The sequence below is a fragment of the Physeter macrocephalus genome, chromosome 2 (genome assembly GCF_002837175.3).
Source record: "Physeter macrocephalus isolate SW-GA chromosome 2, ASM283717v5, whole genome shotgun sequence".
Taxonomy (NCBI): Eukaryota; Metazoa; Chordata; class Mammalia; order Artiodactyla; family Physeteridae; genus Physeter; species Physeter macrocephalus.
In genome coordinates, this window is record NC_041215.1 from 12,074,787 (window position 1) to 12,096,477 (window position 21,691).

At 52.7% G+C, this 21,691-nt stretch overlaps 2 protein-coding genes across 11 annotated transcripts; one reads left to right on the forward strand and one right to left on the reverse strand.

Annotated features, from left to right (window-relative positions):
* Positions 1 to 472: 472 nt before the first annotated feature.
* ZNF692 (zinc finger protein 692) lies at positions 473 to 9,111 on the forward strand. Of its 7 annotated transcripts, none has more exons than XM_007118868.4 (12): positions 473 to 564; positions 1,248 to 1,435; positions 1,718 to 1,749; positions 2,093 to 2,356; positions 2,914 to 2,962; positions 3,055 to 3,180; positions 3,520 to 3,741; positions 3,829 to 3,906; positions 4,004 to 4,082; positions 5,555 to 5,669; positions 8,391 to 8,490; positions 8,633 to 9,111. In XM_007118868.4, exons 2-12 carry the CDS (start codon positions 1,260 to 1,262, stop codon positions 8,928 to 8,930), a joined length of 1,539 nt encoding a protein of 512 aa, XP_007118930.1. In that variant the 5' UTR covers positions 473 to 564; positions 1,248 to 1,259; the 3' UTR covers positions 8,931 to 9,111. The 7 variants fall into 7 exon arrangements, with proteins under 7 accessions (XP_007118930.1, XP_028354424.1, XP_028354419.1 ...); XM_028498618.2 differs by lacking the exon at positions 473 to 564 and adding an exon at positions 607 to 657 and having other exon boundaries at positions 8,443 to 8,490; positions 8,633 to 8,804; XM_028498591.2 differs by lacking the exon at positions 473 to 564 and adding an exon at positions 613 to 657.
* Positions 9,112 to 9,198: 87 nt separating this feature from the next.
* On the reverse strand, positions 9,199 to 18,299 carry ZNF672 (zinc finger protein 672). 4 transcript variants are annotated; one of them, XM_028498633.2, is made up of 5 exons: positions 18,105 to 18,299; positions 17,050 to 17,213; positions 14,276 to 14,431; positions 13,464 to 13,567; positions 9,199 to 12,172 (listed from the first exon to the last, which is right to left on the reverse strand). In XM_028498633.2, exon 5 carries the CDS (start codon positions 11,930 to 11,932, stop codon positions 10,535 to 10,537), a length of 1,398 nt encoding a protein of 465 aa, XP_028354434.1. In that variant the 5' UTR covers positions 11,933 to 12,172; positions 13,464 to 13,567; positions 14,276 to 14,431; positions 17,050 to 17,213; positions 18,105 to 18,299; the 3' UTR covers positions 9,199 to 10,534. The 4 variants fall into 4 exon arrangements, with proteins under 4 accessions (XP_028354434.1, XP_028354443.1, XP_007118927.1 ...); XM_028498642.2 differs by lacking the exon at positions 18,105 to 18,299 and adding an exon at positions 17,501 to 18,082; XM_007118865.4 differs by lacking the exon at positions 17,050 to 17,213 and having other exon boundaries at positions 18,105 to 18,297.
* Positions 18,300 to 21,691: the final 3,392 nt, after the last annotated feature.

Here is a 21,691-nt window from a genome sequence, read left to right on the forward strand (position 1 = left end):
GAATGAAGTGCAGAATAGTCCGCAGCAAATCTAGGCAACTTTTCGGATGACTTTTGACGGGGAACAGAGGGAATGGGCCATAGGTGGTGGTTGCCTTGGGGGTCTGGAGAGGGCTCTAATTGGTTTTAAAGGTGTCTGATTCTGCAGCACGTGTTTGCTTCTTGGTGGCAACTGGGAGGGGGAAAACGAAGGTAAAGTACAAAGTAGGAACAACTGCAGAAGCCACGTCCCTGGGCAGGTTGAAGGGGCTGGGGTCGGCGCACGGGAGGAGGGCTTGACCCTATTTATTCCATTTCGCCTAGCCTTTGGTGACCAAGCACAGGCGGTTGCCGCGGAAGCGACCCATCCACAGCCCCCGCAGGGCTCAGCAACGAACCTTAACACTTCGTGTGGGAACCAAGGTTCCCAGCAGGCGTTGCGCTGGGCGGCTAGTGCGCAGGCGCGCGCAGCCAGCCTCCGACTCTCCCCTCCCCGGCTAACCCCGGCCCCAGTTCCAGGCTGGAGCCACCGACGCGAAGGGGGACGGGTTCCTCTTAAAAGAGAAACGGAGGCGGCGCGCGCGAGGTGGGCCCCTGTCCTCCCGCCGCTCTCCGGGCCTGCGCGCGACGCTGGGGAGGCGCAGGCGCAGTCGGGATGAGGGCGGGTGGGGGCGCTCAGGTAAGGCCGGGGTGGGGGTGGGCCGCGGCGGGAGCTCTGGGCGGCCTGGGAGCTGCCTTAGGAATTGGCCCATCCGACGCAGTGTGAGTGTTCAGTGGGGCGGCCCGAGACGGAGTGGGGGGTGCCTTCCAGACCCCCCCCTTCCCCGCCCCCCTGTCGCGGCTCCACCCACAACGACCCAACTATGAGGAGCTCTCCCAATGCACAGACCTCTCCTTCCCTCATCAACCAGTAAAGACCCATGCCCTTTTGAAGATGAAACTGTTACATTATCCTCTGCCCCTTCCTAGTCGAAATTTCCTTACCCATAGCTCCAGTTCTTCACATCAGTGGGCCCAGGATCAGGCCATTCTGACTTTGATGCAGTCCCCCTGCCTCCCACCCCCGAGATACCCACCCCGTAGCGCTAATTTACACGCCCTGTAATGGAAGGAGAGGCGGTTTGGACCCAGTGGCAGCGAATGCTATTGCACTGGTTTAGTTCTGCCCCAATTCACCGTTGAGGAAACTGAGGCCCCAGCGGAGGGTGGAGCCGGGGCCTCTGGCCCCGGATCAGGTCGGCCCACACGCGTGTCTCCCCGACCCCACAGGCCCTGGTACTCATGGCTGCCTCCCCTGCGGACGCGTCCCGCAGGCGGCGAGAGAAGCGGCGGCAGCTGGATGCACGCCGCAGCAAGTGCCGCATCCGCCTGGGCGGCCACATGGAACAGTGGTGCCTCCTCAAGGAGCAGCTGGGCTTCTCCCTGCACTCGCAGCTGGCCAAGTTCCTGTTGGACCGGTTAGGGGCCGGGTCAAGGGTTCTGGCAGAGGGCACCCAGGCTGCAACACCCAACACCCTACCCGCCCCCTTTCCCCCACATCAAGTGCTGGCCTGCTGCTCCTTCGCAGTGGCAGATTTCTCACTTCAGCAGTAAGGCCAGTGTGATTTGTGGCCTCCCAGGGTCTCCCCCCACCGTTTGGTCCCAGAGAATAGGGGACCCCATAAGTGTGTGAATGCCCAGAGCTGAGGGCAGTTGGCCACATGGGCCCCCACCTGACCTGCCTCTTGTCCCCCTGGCAGGTACACTTCTTCAGGCTGCGTGCTTTGTGCAGGTGGGTAGGGAATGGCTAGGGGTAGAGAATTAGGAGCCAGAGAGAGAAGAGGGGCAACAGGGAGTTGTGTGACCCAGAAACACCCTCCCTAAGGGGATTGGATAAGAGGGAGCCTTGAGTGAGTTTGGGAAGAGGTGGGGGAGTTGGGGAGCCCAAGGAGGCAGCCTGTGGAGAAGGGAGCAATATCTCAGAACCCTGCGGTTTGGGCTCTGAAGAATGGTAAACTGGATTAGGGACCAGGGTTGCCCAGCGGGTGGGGGTACAGGGCTGTCTGAGTGTGGCTCTCCAGGATAAGAGGAGAGGACCTCCCAGCTCACGCTGACTGTTGCCTTCACTGCTCTAGGTCCTGAGCCTGTGGCCCCCAAGGGTCTGCAGTATCTGGTGCTCCTGTCTCATGTTCACAGTCGAGAGTGCAGCCTGGTGCCTGGGCTGCGGGGACCTGGGGGCCAAGATGGGGGGCTTGTGTGGGAGTGCTCAGCCGGCCACACCTTCTCCTGGGGCCCCTCTTCAGGCCCCACATCTCCAGAGGAGCCCAATCCGGTCCCCCTTGCAAGTACTGGCCAGAGAAGCTGGTGCCCAGAAGCCAGGAGTGGGCCGGAGCCCACAGGTAGGCTGGGGGAAAGAAGAGTTATGGAGAAAAAGGAGGGGAAAGTGTTCTCGTCCCTGTAGCTCAGAACCCCATTCTTTAAAAAATGAGCCTTTCTCCGTGGAAAGACTCTATGGTGACAAGGAAATATATCCTCAAATATACTTTTAGGTATGAAAAGCAAAATACAGAATCTAATGTATGGTATATCACCGTTGGTGGAAAAATAAGAGGAGAAAGGAAAATATTTGTATGTACTTATGAATGTATAAGATATTTCTGGAAGGGCATGTAGGAAACCAGGTTACCTGTAGGAGGAATGAGGTGGCTGGGGTATAGTATTGGAAAGGAGACTTTTCACAGTGTACTTTTCACATGGTTCAAAAAAAAACAACAACTTTGTTTTGAACCACGTGAATGTACCATCTCTAAAATAAAACAGCCCCTCCCACTCCAGTAGCCTCTGCCCCCTCTTCCTCCTTCCTAAGTCTTCCTACCACTTTAGACCTTAGAACTCCACCTGTCCTCATCCCTCCAATACAGAGTTCCTTCCCCTTTGACCCTACCTATGCCAACAGGTTTGGAATCTAAGCATGATGAGAGGACTGAGGAGGCCAGGTTGCCCAGGTGAGTTTGGGGTCGGGGGGGACAGGATAGACCTGGGTGGGCAATGGGGTTGAGGGAGCAGGACCTCATGCTTGCCTTCCTTGGACCTGCAGAGGGGTGGGACCCCCGCCGGAGGCCTTCCCATCCGTAGGAGAAGAAGACGGGGAAGAGGAAGATGAGGATGAAGAGGAGATGCTCAGTGATGCCAGCCCATGGACCTACAGCTCCTCCCCAGATGAGCAAGTTGGGGCTGAGGGAGGATGCTGAGCAGAGCAGGAGGAGGGAGGGGGTGACTGGCTGGGGAACCTAGAGCTTTGCAGACTTGAGGGAGGGGCTTGTTGGTGGAGAGGGCAGGGTAGGCTTTGGAAAAGGCAGAAAGAACTAGAGGCTTTGGATTGGGTGGAAAGGAAGTTAGGCTCTGGGGGAAAATGAAAGCTGAAAGTAGGTATGAACAGGGAACCTGTGGTAGGGGTAGGGTTGTTCTGAGTTTGGGATATTTGCAATTTAGGGGTTGGGCTTGGGCTGGGGCTGGCTGAGAATCCAGGGAGATAATGCCTTCCTCTTCATTCTCCTTTCAGCAGTGAGCCAGATGCACCCAGACCACCCCCTTCCCCTGTCCCCCATGCACTTAAGGATGGGGAGATACCCCCGGCCCCTGCAGCTGTCCCAACTCCTCTTGCTTCGCCATCCTCCTCAGCATCCTCATTGGGTTCTGGAGCTCCTCTGCCTGTGGAAGTCAGGATACAGCCAGAGCTCAGTGGGACCCCTCAAGCAGACCAGCAGACTGAGCCCCTGGCCAGGTAACCTGATGGCTGAGACAGAGGGCAGGGGCATCCTGGGACATGGCCCTCCCTCGAGGCCCTCTGCTCCCTCTTTGCTGCCCGTAGCCCTGGGAGTCAGGCTCAGTCTGCTCTGGCCTCGGCATGGGATGAGGACACTGCTCAGATTGGCCCCAAGAGAATTAGGTAGGACTGGGGGAAGTGGCTCTGGGTAGGGAAGGGAGCGGAGGGAGGTGGGGGAGAGCCTGCACAGGTCCTCATGTTTCCTATTCTCCTGCCCCAGGAAAGCTGCCAAAAGAGAGCTGCTGCCCTGTGACTTCCCTGGCTGCGGAAGGATCTTCTCAAACCGGCAGTATTTGAATGTGAGGATGTGAGGGGTACAGGTTGGGTTCTGTGTAGCCTCATGGGTGGAGGAGAAGGGCTGAAGGAGAAGCTGAGGCAAAGAAGCCTAGGGTGTGGGGGGAATTCAGAGCCAGGGAGAGAAGAGTTGGGATGGACGTGCAGAGCTTGCCTATAGTTAATCATCACTAATCCAGATGACTAGTAGATAAGGCAGAAAACCAAGCCTCAGGTGCACAGCTGCTGCCCACTACTGCTTGTTACACAGGCCCTCTGATGACCACATGGAGATGATGGTGGCATTCCTCAGGCTTTTGGGGTGCTAGTGACTATTCTAAGCACTTGATATGTGTCAAGTCTTTTGATCTTCTCAGCATTCCTATGAAGTGGGCGCTGGTACTACCCCTGCTTTGCAGATGAGGAAACCAAGCAAAACAGAAATGTTAAGCATTGCCCAAGGCTTCTCAGCTAGTGTGTCATGGTGCTGGGTTCCTCACTCCATCGGGCTGCCTCGCCTTCCTGTCTCATGTGGGTGGTCCTCACTCCAGGAGGATTAGGAGACAGACCTGTCCCCAGCCTCACTGCAGGAGAGGTTTGAGGCACAGAGAGAGAAGAGTCCCAGCCCCACACTCAGCCAGAGCTCTCACAGGGTTCTGAGGCTGGGAGAGGACCCAGACCCGAGGGATGGTGAAGCCTGGGTGGATGGGATTTGGGAGAGGGGGAAGGTCCCCAAGTGGTGGTGAAGCTCTGGGCTTCTGAGAAGAACATTCAGCAGGGCTGGTCAAACATACTTGAGTCTATTAATGGAGGAGAGTGAAGTAGCCCCCAGCAGCATTTTAATTATGGGAAAATGGGATTATGGAGAAAGGGAAAGTGCATGCAACTTAGTGAGCTAGGATGTGAAATTAGACCAGATAAAAAGAGAAATATTTCCCAGAAATACTTGGGGAGTTAAGGTTGAAGAACACACCATCCTTAAAAGTGTTCCAGGTTGAGAAGGAGTGTGTGTGTGTGTGTGTGTGTGTGTGTGTGTGTTTCCAAAGCAGCTTTAGGAGAAAATGATATAATCCCATGGTGAGCTATTAATAAAAAGTAGGCCATCTGAGTGATATTGTTGTACATTGATATTGATATCAAGGAGAATAATCATACCCACCAAAAAAATGTGTTCCCATCCCTGGCAGATGGCAAATCCATAGTTAGGGAACCAGGAGTGTCACCAGAAGTGCACTTTTTTCAGGGACCTGGGCATTGCAAGGTGAGGTTGTGACAAGGAGGTGAGATGATGGAAGTTGAGGGCAGGATAGGGTGAGGGCAGAGTTTGGGGTCAGGAAGGGATGGGATTGGGGTGCTTATATACGTATAGGTGAGGACTGGCCAGGATGAAATGAGCTGGGGGTGACAAGGAGAACTGTTGTGGGAGAGGGCAGAAGAGCCTGCCTGCTGGGTCAGCTCTGGTGGTTGCCCTGAGGAGACCGTGTGCTTCCTCCCCTAGCACCACAAGAAGTACCAGCACATCCACCAAAAGTCCTTCTCCTGCCCAGAGCCGGCCTGTGGGAAGTCCTTCAACTTTAAGAAACACCTGAAGGAGCACGTGAAGCTGCACAGTGGTGAGTGGTGCAAGTGCCTCCTCACCTCCCCACTGTGGGTCCTGTCACCTCCCCCTGTGAGTCCCTTCACATCCCTTTGTGTGTCACTTTACCTTCCCCCGTGGGTCCCTTCTCCTCCCCCTGTGGGTCCCTTCCCCTCCCTTTGTGAGTCCCTTCCCCTCCCTCATGAGGCCAGTCACCTCCTATCTGCAGGTCTTGTCACACTGCTCTGGGATAACTCTCACTCACACACTCATCCTGCACTCTCTGTGTGTTTAGATCCTCCCTGCTTGAAACTGTTCTAGGTGCTGGGATACAGCAGTGAATAAAGCAGGCAGTACTCACCTAAGATGTCCACTCTAGTGAAGGGCTGCAAAGAGCTGTGAAAGGTGCTTTGAGCAAAGACCTAAGTGAAGGGAGGAAGGGAGGCTTCGCCACATCCACAGGCAGCACACGAGAGGACCCTAAACTGGCATCCGCGGGCATGTTCCAGGAATGGAGAGGAGGCCAGGAGATTAGAAAGGAAGGAAGAGAGGTCAGATAGGTGGTAGGGGCCTGCAAGACCACCAGCGGTTGGCTTGGCTCCTGGCCTATGTGATGGGCAGCAGTGCGGTGGAGGGAGGGACAGAACTGATTTTAAAAGGAGCGTGTGGCTGCCATGTGGAGAATAGGGGATAGCAGGAACGTGCAGTGCACAGCGATACTGACCTAGACGGTCGAGTTGGTGAGAAGTGGCTGGAGACTGACAGAGAATGAAGATGGAGCCAGGGCTACTGTGGGAAGAACAGATTGTCCGTGGGTAGGACTGTGGAGTCAGGGGTGACTTGGAGGGTTCCAGCCTGAGCCAACTGGGCAGAAGGTGATGTGATTTCCTGAAAATGAGGGAGAAGCAGGCCTCAGGAAAGGGACATGACATTTTATTTGGGACATGCTACTTAGGTATCCCAGAAAATGTGAATCTCGTGTTCAGGGGAGATGTTGGGCAAGAAGAAAGTGTTCATCATGAGCGTATGGGTGGTGTTTAGAGCCATGGGTGGAGTGTTCCTACAGGGAGAGAGTGAACGTAGGTAGAGAAGAGGTTTGAGCAGGGCAGGTAGGAAGGGCAGCTACAGAGGGGCTGGTGAGGCAGCTGAAGAGAGCGGTCTCTGAGGAGCCAAATGGAGAAAGTGCTCCAGGGACGAGGGAGGGGTGAGATGTGCCAGTGAGGATGCTCACAGGCCACCAGACAGGGCGATGGGAAGCCTTCCTTGACCAGGTGACAAAATGGCATGTGACAAGGGAGATGACAGCCAGAATGGAGTGGGTTCAGAGCAGAGACGAGCTAAGGAAGTGTAGACAGCAAGTATGGACAACTCTTTGGAGTTCTACTGTGAAGACAAGCAGAGAAATAGGTGTAAGTTGGAGAGGGCTGTGAGCCTGAGCACAGAGATGGGAATGATCCCACAGAGAGGAAAGGCTTGCTGATGCCAGCGTGGGTTGAGCAACCTTAAGTCGTTGAGGAGGGGTGTATCTGAGCACAGTTGGAGGGCAGCCACAGGGAAGCAGGGACTATTCACATATACGGGCACAGAAGCAAGTTGGCTGGTGGATTAGGTGGGGGGAGGATGTGGGCATTCTCTCCTGGCTCCTCTCTTCTTGGTGGCTTATAAAACGAGGTCACTGCTGAGTGAGGTTGGTAGAAAGAGGAGGTCATGTGGAAAATGCCCTTCTGAACTCTAGAAAGTGGGAGAGTGAACTGACCAAGGAGATGCAGAGGCATTGTGTGTGTGCGGCGGGGGTGAGGCTTGACACTTGTAGTTGTGTATGAAAGTAGAGCTCAAAGTGGGGTGAGGGTGGGGTGTTGTAGGTTGTGTTTCTGCCCCCCTTGGCATACGTGTGCCAGCCTGGATCAGGCCAAGGGTTGTATTTATCCTGAGTTGGGCTTTAACCAAGCAGGCACAGCTGAGGAAGAGAGGGACAGGTGAGTTGGTAGTGTGAGTGAAGGAAGGCTACAAAGATGCCCTGGAAATGAACTGGGCAAAGAGAGGGGAGGGGGACAGTGGGAAGGCAGTGGGCTGCTGGACTGGCAGCCTGGAACTGTGGGATAACTGTAACAGGACAAGGTAGGGGGCACTGGCTGGAACTGGATGTCTGAAATTGTGATTTCAAGGTGGTGCAGTGATGGGGCATGACCTGGGAATGGTGGCTGAGAAGGGTTGTGGGGGGCGGCCAGGTCAGTGAAGGTCAGGGAACAGGGGAGGGGAGTGCTGGACATGTAGAAAACAAACCGACAGCAGTGGTGATGGCTGAGGAGAGGGCCTGGAGCCAGAGCTGTGTGGAGTACAGGAGCGTGATGTGGATGAAGGCTGTAGCGGGGTGTGTGTGGTCTAATGGCAGGGTATACAGAGCAGCAGTGGGACAGAGGTCTACAGCAGGCCATGAAAAGCAAGGCTACCTCCTCTGCTGCAGGAGGTGTAGGAGAAAAACCACAGCAGGCCTGTGAGAACTGCTGGAGATGGGCGATGGGCAGGTGCTGTTAGAGCTGGCAGGGGGGCAGGTTCAGGGAGAAAGGAGAGGGGATTGTCTCTTGACACCCACAGGGCATCTTGACAGGTCACACAGCACTGTTTGGGGGGTGGGGGTGGGAGGAGTGAGATATGCAGGCTGAATAGGGACAGTACTCCTTTGGGGGACAGTGGGGGTGGACCAAGGAAGGGCCTCAGCTTGGGGATGGATGCTGGGCTGTCCCCCATGTGCCCACAGATACCCGAGACTACATTTGTGAGTTCTGTGCCCGGTCTTTCCGCACCAGCAGCAACTTGGTCATCCACCGGCGCATCCACACTGGAGAGAAACCCCTGCAGTGAGTGTGGGGAAGAGAGCCTGGGGTGGGGGGAAATGGGGAGGTGCTGGCAGGACATCTGGGCAGTTGGGACCAGGAGGAACCCCTGGGGAAGTCAAGATGAGCTGAGGCCCCTTTCTTCCCTCTGCTGTCCCTGGCTTAGGTGTGAGATCTGCGGGTTCACCTGCCGCCAGAAGGCATCCCTGAATTGGCATCGGCGCAAGCATGCAGAGACGGTGGCTGCCTTGCGATTCCCCTGTGAGTTCTGCGGCAAGCGCTTTGAGAAGCCAGACAGTGTCACAGCTCACCGCAGCAAAAGCCACCCCGCCTTGCTCCTGGCCCCACAAGAATTAGCTGGTCCATTGGAGTCCTTTTCCAGCATCTCTGCCCCTGCATCCCTGGCGACCGACGAGGGATCCAGGCCCTCTCTGGCTCCTCAGGCTCCCACACTGCTCCCTTAGCAGTGAGCACTCCCCAGAATTTGGGGAGCCAGGGGGACTGGAAAGGAGCAAGAAGGGCCAGATGACTGGTCCCTGGGGACTAGGGTGATGGGGAGTGCAGGGCAGGGGCAAGACTGTGCTCTAGGGGAGCCAGGCTACTTTAGTCTTCCTAAAGGACAGAATAAACCCAGTATTTTACATGGACCTGTGTGAGCAGAGCGAGTGTTTTGGCACCTGAGGTACAGGAATCTTGATTCCTTTGGAAGCAGGCTCTCCTGGAATGTGCCTGAGTGCACCCTAAGTGCAGGCCTTATTCTTCTCTCTGCAAGCCCCCACCTGCACCCACCCTGAAGACCCAGCTTTCTTTCCCAATTCGCTTTGGCACTCCCTCCACTCTTGCATTCAAGCAAGGCACTAGGGAATTCCAGAGGGTTGGGCTGGAGTAGGATTAGAGGTATGTGTTCCTGGGCCACATTTGTACTCTCCACTAACCAAGAGAACCAAACGTATAGGGGCCCCTGAAGAGTCTTGCCTTCCAGTGCAAAAATGAGGGGGCTATACGAGCAAGATTGCTGAGCTAACTAGGGAAGGGACCAGAGACCTTGGAATTTTGAAAGGGCCTGTCTCTTGGGTGACTCCTGAAGTCTGCAAATACAGCAGCCTCAGGTTTGACAAAGGGAGCTCTTGGCATCTGGAACTCAAATAATTCTTTATTTCACCACCTGCAAGCAAAAAAATCGCTGGCCAATTACAGGGAATTTTCAACCCTGCACTGTGGCCTCTGTGGAGCTCAGTTTCCTCACGCCTCCAAGCTTAATTTGTGTATAGTGTTCTTACTGCACTTGGCAGTGCCCAGCTTTGTGGACCCATGTGGTCTTGACTCAGGTCCCAGGGCTGATGTGCCCCACCTGGAGAACACTGTTCTGAGAGGCACCTTGATCTGTACACCAACAGATCTGTCCCATGGGACAGGTGGGCGGCCATGCTGAGAGCTCCTGCCCACCTTTACAGGGTGTGAAGCACTTCTCTGGGTGCTTCTGGTGTGGAGATATCTTTCAGTGAAGTGAGCTTTCCCACTATCTCTGCAAATTTCCCATCTCTCAGAAGCTGAGGGAGAAAGCAGCAGAGAGGCTAACAGTCAAGTGAAAGGAAGAGGCAAGAAAACCACAGGGCCTGTGGGATGTGACTCCGGCCGGCACATCTGTGGCCATTACCTGAAGAGGCAGGACACCAAGAGTATCTGGAAGAGGTAGAGGAGACTCAGGCTGGAAAAAGGAGATGGGACAAGAGAAGACAGGATGCTGATGGGAAAACAGGAAACACCTGAGAGCACAGCAGCAGGGATGGGACACACCAATACTTGGGCACTCTTCCATGCGTGGGGTCTGGGAGGTTCCCCCTGCACCTACCCCTCAGGGGGGAGAAGGACGGACAGAGAACAGGCGAAGAGCTGACGGGGAAAGTAGGTGTAGGGGTGCAGCGAGAGGCCAGGTGAAGTGCTACCAACAGAGATGGAGAAAGGTAATATGCCACGCTGTCTTTCCACAGAACTCCACCTGCGAGTTGTCCCACCCATCCCTATGGCACTATGACAGTGCTTATCTAGCCCACTCCGGAGAAGACTCTCAGCAAGTCTTTCTCAACTGAGACACAAAAAGCCCTGGCTTTTCCTGTCCTGCTTGCCCAGCAAAGATGAGGGCAGTGCCCGCCTTGGCCTGAGTGGCAGCGGCAGCTGTAGCTGCGGCGGCGCGAGCACGAGTGTGGGCCCGCTGGTGCTGCGACAGGGAGCGGCTGTGGCTGAAACACTTGCCACACTCCGCACATTCCGCCGGCCGCTCGCCCAGGTGCGTCTTGCGGTGCAGTGCCAGCTTGGAGCCCACACTGAAGGCTTTGCCACACTCAGGGCATTTATGGGGCTTGTGGCCAGCATGGTTGCGCCGGTGCACGTTGAGGTTGGACACGCACGTGAAGTGCTTGCCGCACAACTCACAGCGGTAGGGCTTCTCGCCTGTGTGTGTGCGCCTGTGCTTTGTGAGGTCCGAGCGGTCGCTGAAGCAGCGGCCACACTCGGTACAGGGGAAGGGCCTCTCGCCTGTGTGGATGCGCTGGTGCACCACAAGGTCGGAGCGCTGCCCGAAGCCCTTGCCACACGTGGCGCATGCGTGTGGCCGCTCTCCCTGGTGGCTGCGCCGATGGCGCAGCAGCGTGGAGCTCTCGCTGAAGCGGCGCCCGCAGTCGCTGCAGGCATAGGGCTTCTCGCCCGTGTGCGTGCGCTGATGGCGCACCAGGGTGGCGCTCTCCAAGAAGCCCTTGCCACACTCTGGGCATTTGAAAGGTTTCTCACCCGAGTGCGTCTGCAGGTGTCGCGTTAGTGTGGAGCTCTTGCCAAAGCTCTTGCCACACACACCACATTGGTGTGCGTCCGAAGGGCCTGGCTGCCGAAGTGTGGAGTCACCAGGGCTCCTGGCCGCGTGGACACGCAAATGGCTCCGAAGTCCCGCACCGCTGCGGAAGGCCCGGGGGCACTGAGTGCAGCGATGGAGCGTGTCAGCGGGCACGGCCGGTGTCCCCCACGGGTGTGCCCGTGCCTGGTGGAAGCGCAGTGCGCTCTGGCGGAAGGCACGAGGGCACAGCGGACAGCGGCGGGGCCGCTCGGGAGGGTGCCAGTGGCGCCTGTGCAGCAGCAGAGCCGGGAGGTGTGGGAAGCAGCGGCCGCAAGCTCGGCAGCGGCAGGAGCGGCTGCGCCGCCTGTGCGCGCTCTGGTGTAGGTCAAGGCGGCCGCTGTGATGGAAGCTCTGGCCACACTCATTGCAGATGTAGAGCGTCTGGCCCGCATGAGCGCGTCGGTGCGCACGGAGGTCTGCGGCCTGTGCGCAGCGCTCGCCGCACTCTAGACAGCGGAAGCGGCTGTCGCCACCATGGGCGCGCTCATGCCGCAGCAGCACCGAACTGTAGCGGAAGCTCTTTCCACACTCACTGCACCCATAAGGCCTGCCGGCTGCTGCCTCTGAGGCAGCGAGCATGATGAGGGCCAGGCCGGGCGCCCTCAGGGTGCAGCGTGCCACTCACACTCTGTGGAGTCCACCTCCTCCAGCTGAGAGTTATTTTCAGCTTTCTTAAGGCCTAGAAAGGGAACGGTAGCAGAGGGAAGAGAGGGAGGCCTGGTAAACTGGTCCGCGGATTCCGGGGTTCCTTCTCTCACAGCAGGTGCTGTGGCTGTTTCAGAGGTGGGCTGCAGCTAGGTTTACCATGTACCATGAGCCCTGCAGGGAGAAGGTCACTGTGAGCCCCAGGAACATCTATGACAGCTACACCTTGGGGAATGGAGGGGCAAGCACAGGCTCCCTGTTTTCTGTACCTTCCTCAGCTAGACCATCTCTGGAGTTCCATTCTCCAAGAGGAGGCAAAGCCATGGGAGTCCTAGAAATATGGGGGGAGGGGTTCTTGTGCCACCAGGAAGGGCAGGAGGGACTCAAGAGGGGAGCTTTCCTCCAGTACACTGCTCAGAAGGGAAGGAAGACTGTCCAGCTTGTTTTATGACCTTAGACCAGGGACCTTGGCCTGGAGATGCACTAGGAAACGACCAAGGAGGGATGGGTAATGAGAAGTCCCCTGGGCCTAAACCACATCAACGCCTTCCTCTGAAGACCCAGGGTTTCCTGAGTAACCAGTGTGAACCCAGCCAGGCCTGGGTTGGAAGCGGGGAAGCATAAACCTATCCAGCAGCAGCCTGGGAAAAAGGCTCAGGAAGGGCTGGGACCTGGGCAAGGGAAGGTATCTGAGAAAACCCAAAGTATTGCTCCTTGGCTTTGGACAGCACCTGATACATAATCACACCACATCAGTACACAGTCTCAAAGTTCCGTGGCCTAGCCTTGAGAAAGCAGCTCAGGACCCAGCAAAGGGGTAAAAGGAAGCATGGATAATTCACAAAGAATATTATCAAAAGTTATCAAAGAAGAGATTTTCACATTTCTAGGGAAGGCTGGGGAGAAGGAAGGGACATCCTTTCTAATTTTCAGGGCATTCAAGTTGTTTGCAAACATTCTGCAGACTTTCCTCATTGCCCCAGCTCCAGGGATCTGAGAACCTGGATTAGCAAAGAAGCCCCTTTATGGGGATGGAATCTGCTCTGCTATTTTCTTCATCTCAAATGGTATCCCTGAATCCTTCTGACAAGTTGGTCCAGGTGGCTTTCTGTGAGCAGGGTCCGCATTTGTGCACAGAACCTCCTGTGCCCTCTATTTAGAGCACAAATTGGGCTGCTCTCCTCACCTGACTGGCCTCACCACTGACTGTTCCCCTCAAGATCCATGCATCTGTCCCCAATTCAGTTCAGTGGGACATGGGAGACAGGTATAGTCACTATAAGTTATAGGCCATGTCACCCAACAGATCAGTGAGAGTAAGGAAACAAAATAGTCATCAGTCATTTTCTTATTAGCAGATGGAAACTCAAATACCCAGAACTGTGGTTAAAACACCCCATAGATGGGGTCCTCATCTTTTGGACGCAAATGGGGTCAATTGAAAAAAGCCTTTAAAACTACAGACCTGCAGGGGTGGGCTCTGAAGCTTCTGTTCCCCACCTTCTTGGGAAGGAGTGGTGGATATAGCTTGTTCTCTCCCTGTGCCTCTGGAGCAGGATGTGCTGTGCCCTGCAGGAAGGATAAAATAAGAGGGACAATGTGAATTTAAACTGAGCAAAGGGGACGGACGCAGGTAGAAGAGAAAGAAGGAGATATTTCTTGGAAGAGGGTATTTTTAAAATGGGTATTTTCAAATATAAAAAACTAACAAGAATAGTACCACAAATCACCCACTCACCTTCAGCATCTATTTACATTTTGCTATTTCATTTCATCTATGACACTCCCCCCACCCTACCCCAGCCCATTCACTTTTTTGGGGGTGAGGGGGTCTGGAGTATTTTAAATCCTAGACATCTTATTCAAAGAGGATGAGTTTTAAACAAAATCTGCAAGCAGGGGCAAGAGCCCCTCTGCAGACCTGAGAGCAGACTTTAGAGGGAGTTTCTTGGTTCTTCCAGAGAGAGTTTTCAGCCCAGACACTTGCTTGGGCTACTAATTCTAGCTGGTCAAATTCAAAAGAATGTTTGCCCTTGTGTGAATAAAACCTCTCAAGGGTCAGTGGTTGATCCCAAATGCCAAAGAGAGCAATGCTTATGTCCTAGTGAGTATTCCCCCTCACCTGAGTGTCTCTGGAGACCCTGGCACGTCTCAGGCCAAGTTTCTGGGGTTACACCCTCTGCCAGGCTACTGCCTTCAAGGGCACATGCCCAAGGAAGGTAAGACAGATGCACAAATGAAAACGCACACACATAAATGACATATAAACAAAGATACCATTTTGCCCCATCACAGACATGGAATAAGAGACCCTGGTCAAGGGTGCAGGTTTTGTGCTTGAGTGCCAGGGTGTATCCTTCAAGTCTCTCTTCTGTACCTCACCCCATGCTGGAGCTTGCCCTGGAAGGAAAGGGTCTATGCTTGGGAGGAAATCTGAAAGAAAAAAAAACATATTACTGTGCCAAAAGAAGAACAATTTCTAGACTGTCCTAACCATCATTTTCCTGATTGAGTTCTGAAGTTGCTATACCACCAAATTTCTTTGATTTTTGGAAAAAAATAAGTACAAGGGAGGCTTCAAAAGAGGGAAGGGGGTAATTACGTGTGAATTGATGAAAAGTCCTAATTGTTCAATACTTTAAAGTATTTTAGTACCTTTCAAGAATTTAATACTTACAAACTTATTATATATAACTAATAAAAGACAGTTACTAAGAAGATAAGCTAATGACAAAAATTAATATTCACAATAAAGATAAATTTCTGTTTCGTATACCACGAAACTTGTTTCTTAATAGATATTGCAGGCATTTCATGCCATATCTAACTGTTCACAGGAGTGTTGGACTTAATCAGGATTTAGTACATTTACTAACAATCTACTGTGAGAAGTATAGTTCTTTTTCTTCTGAGTTGTGTTGCTCAGTCAGTATAAAGATTTTCTTCCCTGGTTATCTTTTCTGCCAGGCCAGCATTTCTGGGGCATGATGAAGAGGCAAGTGATCATCTCACAATTCCTCCATCTTGAAGCCAGAGTTGGATAAAACTGGTCTGGGCTGCAGGAGTGGGTCTGAGGGCTGTCTCAGCTGTGCTGTCTGCTGCAGTAGCCACAAGCCACATGTGGCAACTGAAACTTGAAATGTGGCTGGTCCAAAGTGAGGTGTGCTATAGGTCAAATACACTCCTAACTTCAAAGACTTAGTATGAAAAAAAGAATACAAAATATCTCCTTAATAATGTTTAATGTTGACTATATGTTGAAATAATATTTTATATATATTGGGTTAAATGAAATATATTTTTAAAATTTATTTCACCTGTTTTTAAGAAAAGTGATGATCACAAATGTGGCTCACATTTTTGTTCTATTAGATAGTGTTTGCCAAATGGCCTTTCCAAATCCTGGAACAATGTACAAAGGGAGGCTGACCCACCTCACAGTCCCTGAAGGGGATTGCATGGGAAGAGGTCGCCAACTGCCCTGACCCTTAGAGCCTCAGTAACCAGAAGACAGCCACTCTTCTCATCTCCCAAGATGTGGGGCTCTGGCCACACCCTCCAGAGGGCCCATCTGCTCTTCAGGAAAGTGAATATCTGTACTGCCATCTAGGAGACCTGGTTGGGGCTTGGGGTTATAACTCATGCAAAGCCTATCACTGCTGCTCTCCAGTTATTACTAGCATCAATATGGAATGATTTTCATATGTTTCTGTGTATGTACCCCTTTCATCCTCCAAGTAGTCCTTTGAGGTGAGTACTACTGGTTACCCCTGTGTGACTTGGGGTTCCCCTGTGGTGCCAGCTCATCCGGAGCCACAAGGATGGCAGGTGGGTCCAGGGACAGGAAGGGGATGGCAGGCTCGGAGGCCCGTCTCTGGCTCTCCCCGATAGTCCCCAACCCTTCCTGGCCCTGGCCAGCTGGCAGCAGTGCGGCAGGAAGCCCCAGGAGGCCCCAGGGACCATCATGGGACCAGGGCTCACTCTGCGGTGGATTCCTTTGTGGTCCTGGTAGAGGAAAGGAAACGGTCAGCCTAAGAAGTGGTTTGGGGAGCAGTAGCTGCATTTGGGAGAGAAGATTCTTCTGCTGGCCTCTCTATATATACTTAACCCCCACCCTGGTCCCAGTCCTATAAAGTCTGTTGCCCAGCCCTAATGACAATGTAGTCTCCAGGACTCTGAGACACCCCTAGAGGCTGCTGAAATTTACATCCATCTAGAAGCAAATAACCCACTTCTCACTGTTGGGAGGAGGAGGGGGGGAGGAACTGGATGGATGGAATAGTTTCCCTGACCCTCTGGAGCCTGCTTTGGGGCCTTTCCACTTGTAGTTCTTTCTACCTGAAAGCCCTTTCTCCTCCTTCATTCAGGGCTCTGTTCCAATAATCCCTCCTCAGAGAAGCCCTACTGAGCACCTTCACTCCTCCAAAACAATGATTCCCAATCTACTCTGGAAAGGTTTCGGTCTCTTTTCTAGGTGAGCATGGGGTATGAAATCCAGAGCACCAGAATGGCCACTCCTCACTTCTCTTTTTCCCATAACAGAAACAAGGTCCAGTACTTTAAAAGACATTGCCCCTTCCAGCTTCAGATCCAGTCTGACATGTTTAAGGAGCTGGTGGAAACAAGAATGACAGCTCCCTCCCCATTCCAAGTACCCAAGCCTGATCATGATCCAAACAGATTCTTTTGCAAGGTTTTTTCACAAAGATTTTCCTGTGAAATCTGGGAAGTGTGGAGAATGTATGTATGTTGACAGGGAGAGAACATAGTAGGATAGTTTATTCTCTACGTTCCTTTGACACATGGGCAAGACTACAGCCCAGAAGAGCCAGAGGAGCCCAGAACTGGGATGAGGAAGGGACTATATGATATTTTGCACTCTTCCTAGGCCTAGCAAGAAGTTGGGCACACATAAGGCATCTAATGCTTTTTTAAAATGATGTAGTAATCTGGAATACAATTCTTTCAAACGTTAGGTTCCTGGAGGAGAGGGCCTCTCTCTAGTCATCCTCCACAGCCCTATCCACTGCATATACTGCAAATACTCTTACTTGGTTTACTAAGTCCTTAACTGCAACCTGTGTAGGAGACCGGAGAGGCAAGTGTCCAAATTCTGGGTCTTCCATTACCAGCTGTGTGACCCTGGACAGGGAACGTAGTGTGTCTAACACTCCTGTCTGAGAAAACTCAGTAAAGGAAGCTGTAATAATGTTTCCTGTGAAAAGAGGGAAGGTGTTAAGTCTGAGAACTGCAGTTGCCGAGTTTTTTAGGATTTACTCTACCCAGGTAAGTTTTATGGAACCCTGAAAAAGAGGTCTGACTCTTACCGCCTAAGCATCCTAAACTGTTCTGCAAGACCTTTTTTAAGTCTTTTTCCCCCGACCCCGCCTCCCCCCTCCGCCAAAGAACCCTACTTAACAGGATTAGAGCAGTGTGGGGCTTTCGTAGACCCTCCCCCCACACCGGCAGCTTCGAGAGTAAGTAGTGACATTGGTTACTCACTTTAAGACTTGGTGCCTAGTACTTAACGGGAGCTGAGCACAACTATTCGAGGAATGAGGAACGCCCCACAGGAGCAGGTCGCCTTCCCTGGCCCTCCCGCAGCGCAGCCAATCCCGGGTGCACCAGTCAGTTTTCGTCACGAGTCACTGGTCAGATTCTCCTTGCACGAAACTTCCCACCCCGGGCCCCCCACAGCTCTTCACACTTGGCGCCAGCCCACGCGAAGGGCAAGACGGGGCACCAAAAACGTAGTGGAGAGTAGGGGGCGTTTAACATCGACCGAGCCCAGAGGCTGCCGCTGCCCTTTTAAACTGACTCAGCCTGGCGATGTCCGCGTCGTGCGGCCGCCAGCCACGAAGGTCACCAGGGGAGGACTGGCGCGGACAGACGGAGGGCAAGGCCTGGGAGGAGCAGGCCGCGAGGCAGCAGCGGGCGTGCGCCGGCCAATCGCTTGCTCCGCTGCGGCGCCGCGTCACTCGTTGCCGGGGCGTCGTTCTCGACGGCTGCAAACGCTAGCCGCCCGGAGCGGAGAGAAGAAGCCGGGCGCAAGTTGGGGACCACTGCCCCGCGCTAACCCTCCCTCCCGGCCCTTCGGTCCCCTCACCGGTCGCCGACTGGATCCTCGGACACCGCGCGGCTCCCACTCAGCTGGCTCGCCGACCCCAGCCTCCCGCACTGCGGGACTGGGGCGGGGAAAGGAGGGAAGGAGCTGGCGGAGCGCGGGGCCGCCGAGTGGGGGGAGCTGGGAGGCGCCTCGGGATTGGGGGTCACGCTCCAGCCCCGCTCTCCCGGGTTGGCCAGTGGTCTGCCTCATGAGGGCCGCGTCACCGGTTGCTGGGAGGACTAGGAAACTTAAGAAGGCTCCACTAAAGGTTCAGCCTCGCCTGCCCAAGCCAGAATCCCAGTAAGGGGGCGGAGCTAAAAGGCGGAGCCCAGGGAGACTCCGGTCCCGCCTCCCTCCCTGGTCAAGGCCACGCCTCCTTCCCAGGTTTAACCAATCCCTGCCTCCTCCTTTGTCCACGTCCCCTCCCCGGGCCTATTCCAGCCCAATCAGAGGAAAAGGCGCTGACCCACGTGCACCGCCTCAGCATCCAGTGGCGGGGGATACGGGTGCCCGGCGCTGTGTGGCCTTGGGGGCCACCCGCCCGAACAGTCCCGGCAGTAAGTTAGTGACTTCTTACAATGAGGCCAGACTTGATACCTATTATCTTAATCCTCGCCACAGCTCTGCCAAGGAGGCACCCACAAATTAATGACCCATCCAGGGTCGCACTGCCAGGGTTGTGGGTACTCCCGGCCTGCTTGCCAATTGTCTACAAGAGCTTACTGGCTGAACTCTCTGTGCAATGTCTTGTTCCACTGAGATGTGCTGTTGGTGTTGGTTTCCGGAAACGCTTTTGGGAATGTGACCATCCCCTTTCAGGGCTGCCTATCAGACTCTGGATGATGGCTCTCAGGACCATTGTTTACCATTTCTTATCTTCCTTTCAAGGTCACTTTGTACCACACATCCTGCCACTCATCCAGAGCTTCAGCCCCTCTTTTCTGCTCAGGGGTTCCCTAAATCAGTGTACACTTAGATCCCTCAGACCTTCCCCCTGCTTTTTTATAAACTAAACAAACCCATGCATAAGCACACATATTAAGAAATGGAATATTTTCAGAACCCCAGGAAACCCTTTGGCCCACTTCTTGTCTCTACTCCCACAGAAACAGTAACCATAATCCTGACACCATAAATTAGTTTTGCCTAATTTATAGTTTTGACTTTATATACACGGAATCATACTATATGTACTCTTTTTGAGTCTGATTCTTTTGCTTAACTTTACATATGTAAGGTTTATTCATACTGTTGAGTGTGGTTGTAGTTAGTTCATTTTTGTTGCTGTATAGTATTCCATTGTGTGACTATACCATACTTTATTTACCTGTTTTACTGAATAAATACAGCTGATGGACATTTGGGTTGTTTCTAGTTTGGGACTTGTATTAGTTTCCTAGGGCTGCTGTAACAAAGTACTACAAACTGAGTGACTTAAGCAACAGAAGTTTATTTTCTCACAGTTCTGGAATCTAGAAGTCTGAGCTCAAGTGTCAGCAGGGTTGGTTCTTTTGGAAGGATATGAGGAAGAATCTAATCCATGCCTCTCCTCCTAGCTTGTGGTGGTTTTGGAATGCAATTGAACTCTGCTCTGAAATCCACACATTCTTAACACTTTAGTCAAATGCCATCTCCATAAACCTGGAGATGCCTATACTAGAATGTGCTCTTCTCCCCCATAGTTTAAGGGAGGGGCTTTGCCCCACTCATAAACAATGCCCTGAAGCATGAGCACAGTGCCTGCTCATCACAGATACTCAATGAATGTCTGCTGATCCATGTATAGCATCATGGTGTAAGGAGTACAAGTCTGGCAGCAGGAGGCAAGTAAGTGGAAAACAGACACAGGATGCAGGCCTAGGGTGATGACAGCCTGAACCAGAAAGGAATGGAGGTGGGAGATGTAGATACATTTTAAGGTAGCATTGTGTAGAGCAGTGGTCCCCAACCTTTTTGGCACCAGGGACCTGTTTCGTGGAAGACAGTTTTTCCACAGATCGGGGTGGGGGTGGGGGACAGTTTCGGGGTGATTAAAGAGCATTACATTTATTGTGCACTTTATTTCTATTATTATTACTACATTGTAATATATAATGAAATAATTATACAACTCACCATAATGCAGAATCAGTGGGAGCCCTGAGTTGTTTTCCTGCAACTAGATGGTCCCATCTGGGGGCAATGGGAGACAGTGACACCCGAAGTGTGTTGCTTATGTCCAGCCTACTCCGTAATCTCATTTTGGTCGCTGTCACTGTAGAAAACCCTGCTTCACAAAGATAGGATGCTGGAAATGGAAGCAGGCTTTTCAATACTTTTGTGGCAATCTCAGGATATTCTGCCTTGACTTTAATCCAGAATGTATGGAGATTTTAAGTTGTCTCAAACATACTTTTAAGGGCACTGTCATTTGCGATCTCAAGCAGTTGATTCTCTTCTAGCATGAAGTCGATTCACCTGGCTTATTCACAAATGGGTCGCGGATCCATTCCTTCCCAGTTCGGGGATCTTTTGTGGTTAGGAAGTAATGCACAAACTCTTTTGAAAGCTGAGATAGGTGATCATGCACCAGCTGGGAGAAAGAAGGCCCTGGCTCAGTCTCTTTCAAAATCTCTGCTAATGTTTAAATGTCAAAAATCCCAATGTTCACTCATCGCCCCCTTAATTCCAGTTTGGCTTTGAATGCAGCCACTTTATCTGCTGACTTGAACACAGTTGTCGTTCTCCCCTGAAGTGACAGATTGAGTTCATTGAGCAGGTTGAATATATCACACAAGTAAGCAAGTTTTGCAACCCATTCTGTGTCACTGAAATGTGCTGCCAGTGGTGACTGTTTTTCTAAAAATCTCTGGAGCAGCTCTCATAACCCAAAAACTCTGGCCAGTGAGCTACCTTTAGAAAGCCATCTCACTTCTGTGTATAAGAGAAGACGTGTGTGCTCTGCGTCCATCTCCTCACAGAGCTGCATGAACAGACGTGAGTTAAGGGCATGTACTTTAATGTGGTTGATGATTTTAATCACATCCTGCAAAACGTTGTTAAGTCCAGGTGACATTTTTCAGCTAGCCAGCATTTTTCTATGGATGACACAGTGCATAGACTCACATTCAGAAGCAAACTCTGACCCAGGTAGTGAAACCAGAAAGCCGTCCAGTCATGGCAGCTGCTCCGTCCGTGCCTATACCAACACAAAATGACCAATTCAGTTTTCCTGATATGTAATCATTCAAAGACTTGAATAGTTCTGCAGCTGTGGTGTTGGTTAGCAACAAAAGTGCACATAACATATCTTGATGCACATCCTCCTGAAAAATATATTGCACAAAAACAAGCATTGTTGCCTTGTTGTCAACATCAGTAGACCTGTCAACCTGGATTGTGTACCACGGTGACTCATTAACCCTAACAATTGTGCCTCAGTATCCTCTGCTATTTCATCAATTCGTCTAGTTACGGTGCTAGCCAAAAGAGGAACACGTGCCACCTTTCGAACTGCAGTGTCTTCTAAAAGTTCACAACAAATGTCCTTAGCAGCAGGCAGGATCAACTCTTCACCGATAGTAAAAGACTTCTTAGCTTTAGCAATG

What these genes read in the sequence shown, in the direction of transcription:
- ZNF672 (XM_028498633.2), bottom strand. Translation starts at nt 11,932, where the DNA reads ATGCTCGCTGCCTCAGAGGCAGCAGCCGGCAGGCCTTATGGGTGCAGT.
- ZNF692 (XM_028498591.2), top strand. Translation starts at nt 634, where the DNA reads ATGAGGGCGGGTGGGGGCGCTCAG. An exon ending in GAGTGGGCCGGAGCCCACAG is followed by an intron (nt 2,357 to 2,913) that starts GTAGGCTGGGGG and finishes CTATGCCAACAG; the next exon opens with GTTTGGAATCTAAGCATGAT. An exon ending in TACAGCTCCTCCCCAGATGA is followed by an intron (nt 3,181 to 3,519) that starts GCAAGTTGGGGC and finishes TTCTCCTTTCAG; the next exon opens with CAGTGAGCCAGATGCACCCA.